Source organism: Eubalaena glacialis, chromosome 4, assembly GCF_028564815.1.
Source record: "Eubalaena glacialis isolate mEubGla1 chromosome 4, mEubGla1.1.hap2.+ XY, whole genome shotgun sequence".
Lineage (NCBI taxonomy): Eukaryota > Metazoa > Chordata > Mammalia > Artiodactyla > Balaenidae > Eubalaena > Eubalaena glacialis.
The window spans coordinates 83,827,503-83,840,319 of NC_083719.1; the positions used below are offsets into that span (position 1 = coordinate 83,827,503).

The following is a 12,817-nucleotide window of genomic DNA, read 5'->3' on the forward strand; positions in this document are numbered from 1 at the left end:
GTACAACCTGAACGTTCTATCAACATTGTTTAGGCAAGGAATGTGGGCTGAAACTAAAAGGCATGCCAGCTTCAAGCACGAATCTATACAACTACATTTAGGAGTTCTGAATTTGGGTGTTTCTCTCCTTTAAAGTTCAAAGTGTAGATCTACTGTTGAAACTTATGTCAGTTGTATTGGGAAGATTTTATGTCTTAAAAAAACTCAAGGCAGGGACTTCCCTGGTGGCCAGTGGTTGGGAATCTGCCTGCGAGAGCAGGGGACATGGGTTTGAGCCCTGATCCTGGAGGATCCCACATGCCGCGGAGCAACTAAGCCCGTGCGCCACAACTACTGAGCCTGCGCTCTAGAGCCTGCGAGCCACAACTGCTGAAGCCCACACGCCTGGAGCCGGTGCTCCACAACGGGAGAGGCCACCGCAGTGAGAGGCCCACGCACCACAGCGAAGGGTAGCCCCCGCTTGCCACAGCTGGAAAGGGCCCGCGCACAGCAACAAGGACCCAACGCAGCCAAAAATTAATTAATTAATTAATTAATTTTTTTAAAAAACCTCAGGGCAGAATTGAAAGTCAAATCTGCAATACCAGTATGTCCTTGTTATTGTACGTTATTCTCTGGACAGCATTTCTTTTGCTGCAGATAGGACCTTTAGCATGTTTTATTCAGTTTGCTCCAAACTCTTCTCATTGTAGTCTTCATGCCCTCATATAATCAATCTTTATACTCAAAGGTCCGCATGAGCTACTATATTCCCAAAGCGGGAGGAATCTAACAAAAATACAATTTGTAGAGGGAAAACACTCCATGGCCCCAGATAGTTAAAGGTCTTCAGACACGTCTGTGAAACAGAGTAATTTCACAATGGTTTTATGCTAACAAAAATGAATTACCATTGGCATGTTTTACCAAATAAGTAGAATCAAGGGAACAAGGTTGCAACTTAACACGACAGTAGTCTACTGTAAAAGCTTATTAAAGTAACAGTTGATAAACCATTTATGAGAAGAACAAAACACAGGCTGGGCTTAGTAGTTAAAATTTATATTCCTTTGTTGTTCAAAATAGGACACTCCCTTCATCCCCTAATAAAGTCCAAATGATTTTAGTAGCATCTTCTTAGCTTATTCCAAGCATTCTCAATACCACTTTGCTGTTTTAAAGAAGATACAAGTCTTGTTTATATTTCCGTTCAGTTTGTTATGATTTATGAGCAGCTCACAAGTCTTTATTTATTGAACTCATCTATCAAACACAACTTTAAATACCCCCCAAGACTCTGGGAAGCTGAGTGGATGCTCTTTTGAATTGGTTTCCTAATAACAGAATAGGCAGATATGAATGATCATTTATCGCATGGTATAGATATAGATCAGCGTGTATGGCAGTTGCAAAAGTCATCATCTCCTAACTTCTCCTTTTTCACATTTGTCTCATTTTCTTAAAAAAAGAAAAGAGTTAAAAGGCCCATTTCTGATTGTTTCCCAATCAGATGAGTCCTATAGGAGGAAAAAGTAATAAAGTTTGATCCTTGAGCTGGTCATCATGATCATGTGTTTTATTTCTCTAAGGCTAGTAGGATAAATGTTGTGGGTTAGTAATAAGTAAACAGTCAGTAAGCCAAATCAACTTTAACCAGAAGGCGAAGTGTCAGCTATGACTGACTCATAAACTAAAATATGAAAATCTAAAAAGAAATGCTTTTATCTTTTCATTCCTTGTATCCCTCTTATTAATCAGTTGTTGTTGCATGATTGTGATCTCATTAGCTTGGTTACTTGGCATATTTTGTTAGTGGTTAAACTGCTAATGAATATCCTATTTACTCTCCATGTACCATAGAAATCACAGAGCAATAAGCAGTAACAAAAGCTGTTTTTTTAGGTAATGAAGTACTAGTGATTTGTGTGGGAAATGGCAGTTTATATTCTGAAACATTACCAAGAGGCTCTTGATCACTTTAAAAATAAAAATGCCTGCCACAATTAAGATTTTATGCTGTCTAAGAGTAGGGATACTTATTTTTTAATCCAATAATCTTAAAACATTTTATTAAAAGAAAAAAGCATGGGGCACTTTTTTCAAGGTATGTTTCCATCTTGTTTAGTTTGATCTTACCATATTCCTGAAAGTAAACCAGAGAAACTTCCATGCTGGTGGGAGGGAATAGTGAGTGATCCCAACTAAATAGAAAAATGTCCATTGAGCCATGAAATAGTTAACACAAGCACACAGCTAACAAACTTGGAGTTTAGTTGGTAGTGTTTTAGACTCTCTTGTGTTATGCTGTGTTCCTTTTCCTGACACATTAGCTGCTACTTCACTAGTGTTTCCCAAATACCAAACCCACTCAGCCAAATAACTTAAAGGCCTAGAGCATTTCTGCATTTCTTCAGATAAGAATCAAAGTTTGAAGTGAGGAAAAGAAAGAAATGGAACTCACTGCAGCCTAAAATCATCAGGGAAAAATTTTTATCTTTACTAATGCAGAAGCCATTTATAACACAGTATTCATTCCAGAATCATTTATTGAGTATCTGCTATGATAGGAACAGTACTAATCACTGGAAATATGACAATATATAAGAAATGAGAGGGGGGTTATTTTTATATAAAATCACATTTATACCTTGCCATTTGTCCCTTCTCAGATAATTTTAATGTATGAAAAAAGTTTTTTTAGATCATCTTAGAGAATTTTATCATACATGTAAGGTATATTGCCAGTGGTAAGTGAAAACTATTAAAGAGAATAGAAAATAGGAAACTTTTCTACTTTTTCAAGCCAAAAAGAAACCAGTCATTATTCTTTAGGCCAGCTTTGTGCAAATTACTATTGTATATGTATGTATTGACTAATTTATTAGAGTCTTATCAGTTATAATAAAAAGAAGACAAGCCAGGATAAGACAAAAAAAAGAAACTTGTTCGGTTAAATCATAAACCTGGCACCTGAGCTCAGTAGACTGTTACTTTAAAAAGAAAAAAAAAATTTAATATAGTAAGATTGACAGGTCTGAGGTGAATTCACAGGAAAGAGATACGGCCAGTACAGAAAAGATAAGGGAACCTGGATCCAGTATAGTGATACTTAGAAGGTGGATCCCTCAGTCAGGCTGTCTCCTTCAAATCCAAGTTCAACATGCTACCGGCTGTGCACCTTAGTACTGTGCCATTAGATTCCTCATCTAAAATGAGGACAGTAAGTATTTCACAGAGGTTAAATGTGTTCTGTCATATAAAGCACTCAGTAAAGTGACTTGGTCATGCTGAGCTCTCAAAAAGTATTAGCTGCTATTACTATTATTGTCATTTGTAGTTTATAAAGTACTTCTTTATATGTTATCTCTGTTGAGAATAAGTAGGGTAATTATACCTCCCAGTTTTTCCAGGATTGTACCAGTTTATGCCTAGTATAAATATTAACAACACCCCTTTCTTTTCTCAAATGTGTCCCAGTTTGGTAATTAAATTATATGGTCTGCTTAGCAGCAGGACCCAGAATAGAATTAGAGAATACTACCCCGAAACACATAGGTTAACTGAGCTGAGGAAAAGGGGTCATAACTGGGAAGTATCTAGGGGACGCAGGTTACCCTCAATCACAAGTCAGTTGCACAAAGGTCGAGCAGCTTTAATACCATTCCAGACAGACCTTTCCATCGAAGGCAGGGGTGAGAGTCTGTTCTGATGAAGAAGGGGTAGTCCTTCAGCATGACAATTATGGGGTGATAAGAATCTCAGGTGAGTACTGGTGGGAGGGAGGGAAAAGGTGATGTTGACAAATCGGCATCGATGAATCAAATGCCTTTGTGATTCACTGGTGAGAGAAAAATGAATCTAGTTTTCTGGATTGATTGTCCCAAAACATGGTTTCATCACTGAGAGAGATACTATAAAAAAAATAAAGTATGGGGAGAAGATTAAGAGCCCAGATTTAGACATGTTGAGTTCAAAATCCCATTGAAATAGACATTCAATCCAAGTGGAAATTTCCAGATGGCAGTTTTATATACCACTAAGTTCTAGGTTCTAGGAAATCTCCAGATTTTGGAGTCACTTGTCTGAATGTAGCAGCTTAAGCTTTGTGAGTGGCTGAGATCACTTAGTAGGAAGAAGCCTTAGCCAGGGACAATAAAAGTATGCCAGGGAAAGACCTCAGAAAACAGGAACATTCCATATGTTGGGCAGAATAAGAAGAAGCCAAGATGACAGGTGAAGATCTGGAAAGAACAATATTATAAGGAGAGAGGTTCTGAAGGAACTATAAAGGGGTATATGCCACCAGTAGGTCAGGATGAAGAGTCTATTGGCTTTGGCAACTAGGAGCTCTTGAGCAACTCATGCAGAAGCCATACAGGAGTGAAGTAGGGAGTGGAAGCAAATGCCTTCGATTTAGCAAGAAAGAGGATATGAGGAAGGATGAAGCAGCACATAACCCCACACTGTCCAGTATGGTAGATACTAACCGCATGTGGCTATTTAACTTTGAATATTAATGAATTAAAAGTAAGTAAACTTAAAAGTTAAGTTTCTCAGTCTTACTGGCCACATTACAAATACTCAATAGTCCCATGTGTCTAGGAGCTATTATATTGGCAGCACAGGTATAGACTATTTCCATTATCATAGAAAGCTCTTGTAGATGGTGCTGGAACTTGTTAAAGAAAGAGGGAAAATGAAAAAGCTTGAAAGACATGCTTTGTCAGAGGAGGGTCTCTTCTCGCCTCCATGACCACTCAAGATAAGCCTGAAGTGAGTGTGTTTATAGCCTGAGTCAAATCTTTGGCAGAGTAATTGTATTAGAAAAGAAAGAAAAAGGAGATGGGAAAGGCTTCAAAAGGCTCAGGGAGGGCTGGCATCCAGAACACTGGGGTAGGGATAGTTCTTTCTCCAAAAATAGACTAATTAAAAAAAAAAAAAAAGGAGAGAGAAAGAAAGTGCAGAAGTGCAGGTACAACCTTCTTTGGCAAAATCAGGAAGCAAATCACAAAGGCAGCCGTAATGACTTGTTGAGAAAATAGAGGGCTGTATACTTAAAGGTGGCTTTTTTCCATTATGAAAATCCCAATACTTCAATACGAAACAGAAACTGATTTTTTTAAATTTTAGGTAAACAATAGATTGAATCAGATGCATGTTGCAACTAGAGTTTATATCTTTGTCGTTAGTAATTATAATAGCTATAATTTAGTGATATCTACTTTATGAAATACACTGGACTGGGCATTTTACATTAACTATCTTCTTTAAATCCACAAAACAATTTTTAAGGGTAGTTTTCATTATCTATTTTAAAAGGTTAAGTAACTTGCTTAAAGGCACAGAATAGCTATTAAGTGTCAGGGGTTGGATACGAACACTAGTGTGAAATGCAGACCAGACATTGGGTAATAACAATACAAGGAAAGAGCAGAGTGCTGTAGGTGCACATAGCAGCAACCCGTAATCTGATTGTCAAGGCAGGCTTCTTGGATGTAAGTGACGCCTAAGTAACATCTGAAGGTTGAGGAACTAGTTGATTACTAGGGAGAGAATGTCCCAGGAAGAAGAAACAACATCTTAGAGTTGACATTCAAGGAAGTAAAAGTCCAAAATGGCTATAATATAAACTGAAAAGAAAAAGAGAATATTGAGAAATGAAACTGGGGTAGAGACCACCCAACTTCCTCTGTTTATATTCTATTCCATCCATTGTACTCAAGGTTAGGTAGATTTCCTCAATCAAGATCTTAATATGACTAAGAAAGACGGTTAACGTTTTGGGATTTCATATATTCCATACACCGGAAGAGAAAAAAAAAGAAACCTTTCTGGTTTGTGTATAAGAATGTAAGAGATAGCCATCTAGTGGTCTCCTGCATGTAATCTCTAGAAGTGAGATGCTGCTCTGAAGCTATGTTCTCACAAGGCCAGTGCATTTGTGTGGAGCCAAGCCTCTTACATTGCTAAATTTTTGTTTTCCTAACCCAGTGATCATTGTAAATGATCATTTCAAAGGAACCGAGTACTCTGTATTTGGTATTTTATCACAGCTTTTAGATTTTTACTGACAAACCTGAATAACTATTCATAGTTCTAAGCCTGTGTTCCTCCATCAACATTAGCCTAATGTCATAGATTTAAGTTTTAAAATTGTGTTCTTTTTCTGTTCCTGAAATCATCTTGTTTTTATCTTCTATATAAAATGTTTCATTGCACAACAGCATATTAAGCTATTTATATTTAGTGTGTGGGGCAGGAGAATTACACAGTAATGGGTTAATTTCTCTTCTGTAAGGCAGAATGCCACTGTGGCCTACCGGAATTGGTTGCATTGTAATTTGCTTTGTTCATTTTACTGATATTGGCCCTAATACTTGGTAATTATTTTCTGATTGAAGATCTCACCTAGGATAAGCTGCTTTCATGGGCAAGAATTGAAAACCTACTTTGAATCATTAAACCAAGATTATTTATAAACATGACAGGATCTCAGCATCATTTTGGAAAGACTTCATATCCCCTTGCACCAATATTTTAATAACATATTCTTTAGTGGAATGTATCCTGGCTAAACCAGTTATTATTTTTATTTCCTAATGGTCATAAAAAAGATTTTATAAATGTTATCTGATCGTGCTATAAATGTAATTAAAACTTAAGCAAAAGGACTCCACAATCATAAGTTTCATTAGCAGCACTTAGTATAGAGTGAGAAAAGGAAGAACTGTGGGTTTCCTTTGGGTTTGGGTTAGAAAAGCAGATTTATGATTCCATTGAGAATATACCTGTTTCCCATTCACACAGTTGATGTGAATGGATTTGAAGCCACAGATGTAACTGATGAGGATTAAAATGCTTCATGAGCCTTCCATAGTCGTATGTTGTATCTGTTGTAATATTTTAGAAATAATTTGTTTTCATGGAATTATATTATCATATCCAAGTTTACTTCTTAGTACAGGAAGACATGAAATACATTTCAGTGATGTATCATTCCAATGATACTAGTTTGTTAAAATCTCTTTTGCTTGAAACTGATTTCAAAATATTCTTTTCTCACAAAATTATTTTTCTGGAATTTATTCATTTCTTATTTAAAATAAACAACTGGAGCTACTTACAGTAACACAGTTAACAAAATAATAAAACTTTGGTTTTCCAGTTGCCAAGTGGATGTTAGATTTTCTGTGTTTTATAGCACCTGCTCAAAAATATACATTTAATTTTTTGTGGATTACACTTTAATAGGCTTTTAGAAGACAACTTCAAAGGGTTTGCCTGTGAAGATAGCTGTTTTCTGATGTAGCTGTTGATAATATTTTATTTTAGAAAGCTGTTGAACTCTGACTTCCAAATCAATCCAAACTAACCTGGTGAAAACCATTTATTGAAACATGCCCTGCAGTCACATATGTATTATTTTGTTTCTACTATTATGCTAATAGAGGTTATTTAGTGTTGTTGGCTCCTGAGATAACAGAAGGAAATGGGTGGTTTGTAAAATGAAATGTGAAGCATATTATTTTTTCATTGTTCTGGAAAATCATCTTTTTCTCCCCATGCTTGAACATCTGAGAGCAACCTTCTCTCTCACTTAGTATGAGGAATCAGGAGGTGATATTATTTAAGGCACAAAATTTTGTAAATTTTGCAATCTTATCAACTCTCCACCCCTTATCTCTTCTCTTTTTTTCACAGGTGATTTCTATTCACTACTTTCCAAGCTGCTAGGAGAAAGGGAAGATGTTGTTCATGTGCATAAATATAATCCTACAGAAAAGGCAGAATCAGAGTCAGACCTGGTAGCTGAGATTGCAAATGTAGTCCAAAAGAAGGATCTTGGTCAGTCTGATGCCAGAGAGAGTGCAGAACATGAGAGGGACAATGCTCTTCTTGTCAGAGACAGAATTCACAAATTCCACAGACTAGCATCTACTTTGAGGCCAGCAGAGAGCAGAGTTTTGTCATTACAGCAGCCGCTACCCGGTGAAGGCACCTGGGAACCAGAACACACAGGAGGTGCGTTTAGGGCTTCTTTTAAAGAATAAAATGTGAAATGCTACAATCCACATAAGCAAAATCTGAAGGGAATAAAAATTAATGGGTGAGAAAGCTCACCAATGAAAAGGACTTATCATTAGAAAAAACATGACTCATATTTGGGTTGTCAGATATCACCTTTGTTTGAGTTTTCCTTTTTGTTTTGGTCCAGTACTATCAATATGTAAATTCAGTTTCTGTTCAGTTGATGAGCCAGAATTACTAAGACCCAAAATCTTTCGATCATATTGGGGTGGGTGGCATATGAAATTCAGGGTAACAGATTCTTACCAAATCAACATTCTCCATTTAGCTCAATGGGAATAAACTGAAAATTCAAACCTGATATGTAAAGTCCTGGTGTATGAAATGGTTATACACTACCTTCCTTTAAGGTAATTAAATTCCTCTCAGAGGAATCTTAACACTTCCAACATTCTCATCCAATTGACTTGTAAAATGTAACCATTTTTATGACTTTGATTTCTTAAGTTCCGTTATCAATTACTATCTTAATTGGAAAGTTGAGTAGTTATATCTGAAGGGACCTCCAGCAAGTCAGTAACTGTCAGATGTATCTTTACTTCTAACCAGGATTGGCTTCTGTAATTAGAGGACAATACCTTATTCCCTTCAGGTTTCTGTACCAGCAAGCTATGGATGCCTCATCTTTGTCTTTAATTGTGTTGTGGCTTCTGTGATATTGATTGTGTTTCATGTTACTTGCTAATGTGGAAAGCCAGATAATACAGCATGTGGAGATAATCCCCCAAAAAGTAACGGATATGCATGCATGGCAGCTGTCCATGCGTGGGCTGGAATGGCACAGGCTGCCAGCTTGATGTTTTCAAATACAGCTTTGCAGGAAGCCATAAATTATTCAACACCCAACTGATTTTTATTTATAATTGAAAAAAATTAGGATGCAGTGCCTTTTGCTCACACAGGAGTTTCAAGCATTGTCCCTTAGGACTGGCCTAATAGTCTCTATGAGATGTTAAATGGAACCCAGATTTTTACCTCTTCGTATTTAAACAGGGTCAGCCCTGCTCTAACTCCTTCTAAATTTACCTAATAGAACTGTGTTTCTCAAGAGGTGGTCCCTGGACCCTCTTGCATCAGAATCACCTAGGGTAATTATGAAAAATCTAGACTCCTGAATCCTACTAAGAGCAACTGAATTGACATCTCTGAGTATGGTGTCTAGAAATCTGCAGTTTATCATGCCCCTATCCATTTCATAGAAAGACTGGAGTGTCTGTCTGAACATCTATATTAAGGACAGTAAATTGTAACCCGAACAACACATAAATATAAAAGGGAAAAGGGCCTCTTTGGTGAGAATACAATTCTATTCAAGCATGAAATGTTAGAGTTGCATCATGCTTTATTCCATGACTTGTCTTTTTTTTTTATTGAAGTATTTATTTTTTATTGAAGTAACATTGGTTTATAACATTATATATGTTTCATGTGTACAATATTATATTTTTATTTCTGTATACCCTACAGTGTGCTCACCACCAAAAATTTAGTTTCTAGTTATCTATGACTTGCCTTTGTTACTCTATGATTTGAAATAATATCATGGTCATTTATAGGCATCATAACTGTCAATGTAAAAATCACAGTTTGACTTAAGGAATTGTATTCCTAAAACCTACTTAGTTTTTCTAAGAAAGAAATGCTTAAAATACTCAAAATACACTAACTGGCCAAATCTCCTTATACCTTCCAAGGTAGTCAGAATGGCAGTGCCCAGGAAAAAAATGTTTCTCCAGGATCTGGTTCAGGAAGTTTCCTTTCATTTTAAGTATGTGGGTGAATGTCACTGAAATAAATAAAGCAATGAGTTACAGAAACATACAGCACAAATTCTAGTTACAGGAAGAAAATGTGCATGTATTTCCTTTCTGAAATGACTTATTTTAGTGTTACTTCACTACTCTGATTCAAAATTTTTAAAAAATTAAATGCAAAATAACAAAACTCATATTTAGGTAAGCTATTTCTAAAAGTCTTTTCAATTTTCTTTCACTGTTTACCATAACACTATCTAATATCTAACTTTAATTAAAGAAAAGCACTTAATAAATGCTATAATATGTTAACAATAATTATGATTATAATTGCTACCATTAATGTCAAGTTGGACTAAGATTTCAAAAATTTAAACACCAAAGTAGTAGAACTAAGTATTAATTATTTTAGCTTAAGTAGCATCCATGAGAGAATTTTCTTGCAATGTGTAGGAAAGCTGCAAAAATTGGCACTCTGAGTTGATAAATTGAGAAAATGACTTGGCAGTGTTCTATCATAATGGGAGTTTGTGGCTCTTCAAATCGCTGATCACTTACATTGATCTGCCTTGATGTTTTCCTGTAATATATGATGTACAGTGTGAAAATATGCAACCTGGTAAATTGAGAGGCAAATGCAGTCCTTTTTACACTTAACATAGTTTGGTTTCTACCATTAGTTTGACATCTATATTGAGACAGCATTAATAGAGTAGAAAGAAAATCATAGTCTTTATTCTAGTTGCCTTCTGGAAACTAGATTCATTGAAAAATAAATTTAAAACTGCAGACAGCTATTCTCGTGCTGTCAGATCTGATTGGACTACTATTTGCTAGCATATGGAAGCCTGATTCAACATTTGTTACACACCCTTGGACATAAGAAAATACATCTGCATTTGTGTGATGCTTCCCATCTGATTAGAGAATGCACAGAGTCTTTAAATATTGTTATGATACATTTACATTTTACTTAATTTCTATGGACAACTTTTTCTTGACTCAGAGTCCATTACTTTTAACATATTTCAGTCATATGCTGACCCCTAGGTTCAAGTCTTAATAGAATTCCCAGGGTAAAATAAAGCATTCAGTAGGCTGAATTTTCATCTCTGGAGGAGAGGAGAATAATGAAAACAAACCCATACATAGCCCTTACTATGAGCCAGGCTAAGTGTTTTAGATGCATTAACTCATTTAATTCTCATAACAACCCTATTTATAAACCCATTTATAGAGGAAGAAACTGAGGCATAGAAAGGTCATGCCATGGATCCAAAGTGCCACAGCTCAATAAACCAACATTCAAAGCCAGGCAGGTTTGCTCCAAGTCTTGGTTTTTAATCACTTTATTACTCTGCCTCTCACAATAAAATAAAATAATAGATAGATAGATAGATAAGATAGATATGCTGGTTTTTTCCAATCATCCCATCATCTTATCTACAACTGTAATAACTCTAGGTGTAGATTGCCTTTGGTAATACTTTCTCAATCAATATCCAAACAATTTGACTAAGGTGAGGATTCATTTGCAGTTAAATTTTTAAAAGAAAAGGAACTCTGCTAATACTTCTGAGCCCCTAGTTATGTCTTAATTCTCTTCCTCACTTCACACCCACTAAATAAGACCTTATAATTATTCCTGTTTTCTTTCTCACTTGAGTATAAATATTTCTCCTATAGTTTCAGTTAATAATAGTTATTGTTGGCACTTCTGATGAATAACAATCCCTGACCAAAATAAGGCATCTTTTCCTCACTAAATGAGAATTTGCAAGTATAGAAAAAGCAACCACTTTATTTTGTTCTTGTTGTTGAAATCTTCTACTGATTTCACTAGAGTCTTTTCCTTAAGATTAAATATGAAGAGCCTTGTTATGGTGAAGTTAAGTCATAGTCCTAGGTTTGAAATTATGTTTTTTCTCAACTTTGTCTGTCCTCAGTCTGTCCCTTTAGACAGACAACTTTGTCTGTCCCTCTTAGTCCTTATGTACACAGATAAATGAAAATCCCCTTTTAAATGCTTATTAATAATTTCATATGAAAGCAGCATTGATTACTAACATTAATCTTTCCTGGAAAGGTGTAATTCACTAATCCTCTTAGTGATTTATTGATACAATTTTAATAGTAATGTTTAATTTTTTTTGAAAGTAGTAACTTTTTTTCTAAATATATGGTGGAATATGAGGCTGCACAATTACCTTTATTTATAATGAATACAAAGATTCTTCTGAAATAATCCTATCGTTTGACATCTGAATTTAGAGCAGCTGACACTTGGAGTTGGCTTGCCCAAGGTCACATGTAAGAAATTTGTATTTAATTTTCAAATTAAAACTGTAAGTCTACAACATTAGTCATATACTGAATTACTTCTTAGATAAAAACTAAGAGGAATCTGAACTCAAATTTTTAACTTTTCCATGATTGAAAATGTTAAGTTTAAGTTAGAACCCAAATATATTTTGTCATACAATTTTTAATAAGGATTTGAAGTGTTTGTAATTGAGGATTAGGAAATAATCACCCTTGCTATTGATAACTGAAGTCTTGCCCAAGCCTGTATTTCCTTTTTTATGAATAGAGAAAATGACCTGGCATGAGCCAGTCCTGTTCTAGCATTCTGTGATTCTCTTATAAAGATGGGCAGGGATTGGGAAAACATCAGTATTTATTCCATATCCATACAGCACTCGTCCTCAATGACTGCTTTGTTCTTGATCATTTAATCTTAAAGAGAACAGCCTTTAACTGCCTAATAATGAAAAAGATGACACTGGAAGCAAAAACATCAATTAACTGAGGGTAGTGTTCACAGAAGAGGATGTGAACTCAGTTTTCCTTTAAATATTTTAGAATTTGTAATTAACACAGAGACCTAGGTTTTGAGGTCCTGAAAGTTTTGAGGTCTTGGCTGGGTAATCTTAATAAATGTACAATGATATTTTTAAGTGAAATTTGAAATAATTTAATATAATTTCTCTGAATGT

The 12,817-nt window shown here is 35.4% G+C and overlaps 1 protein-coding gene across 8 annotated transcripts in view; it reads left to right on the forward strand.

Moving 5' to 3' along the window:
• The window catches only part of PAM (peptidylglycine alpha-amidating monooxygenase), a 280,534-nt gene that overhangs the window by 231,041 nt on the left and 36,676 nt on the right, over positions 1–12,817 (forward strand). For 5 of the 8 annotated variants that reach the window (XM_061189486.1, XM_061189489.1, XM_061189490.1 and 2 more), the window contains one exon: positions 7,681–8,001. The exons of the other annotated variants lie outside the window; for them this stretch is intronic. In XM_061189486.1, coding sequence (XP_061045469.1) covers positions 7,681–8,001 — 321 coding nt within the window. The remainder of the gene's footprint in view (positions 1–7,680; positions 8,002–12,817) is intronic. 8 annotated transcript variants of the gene reach the window in all.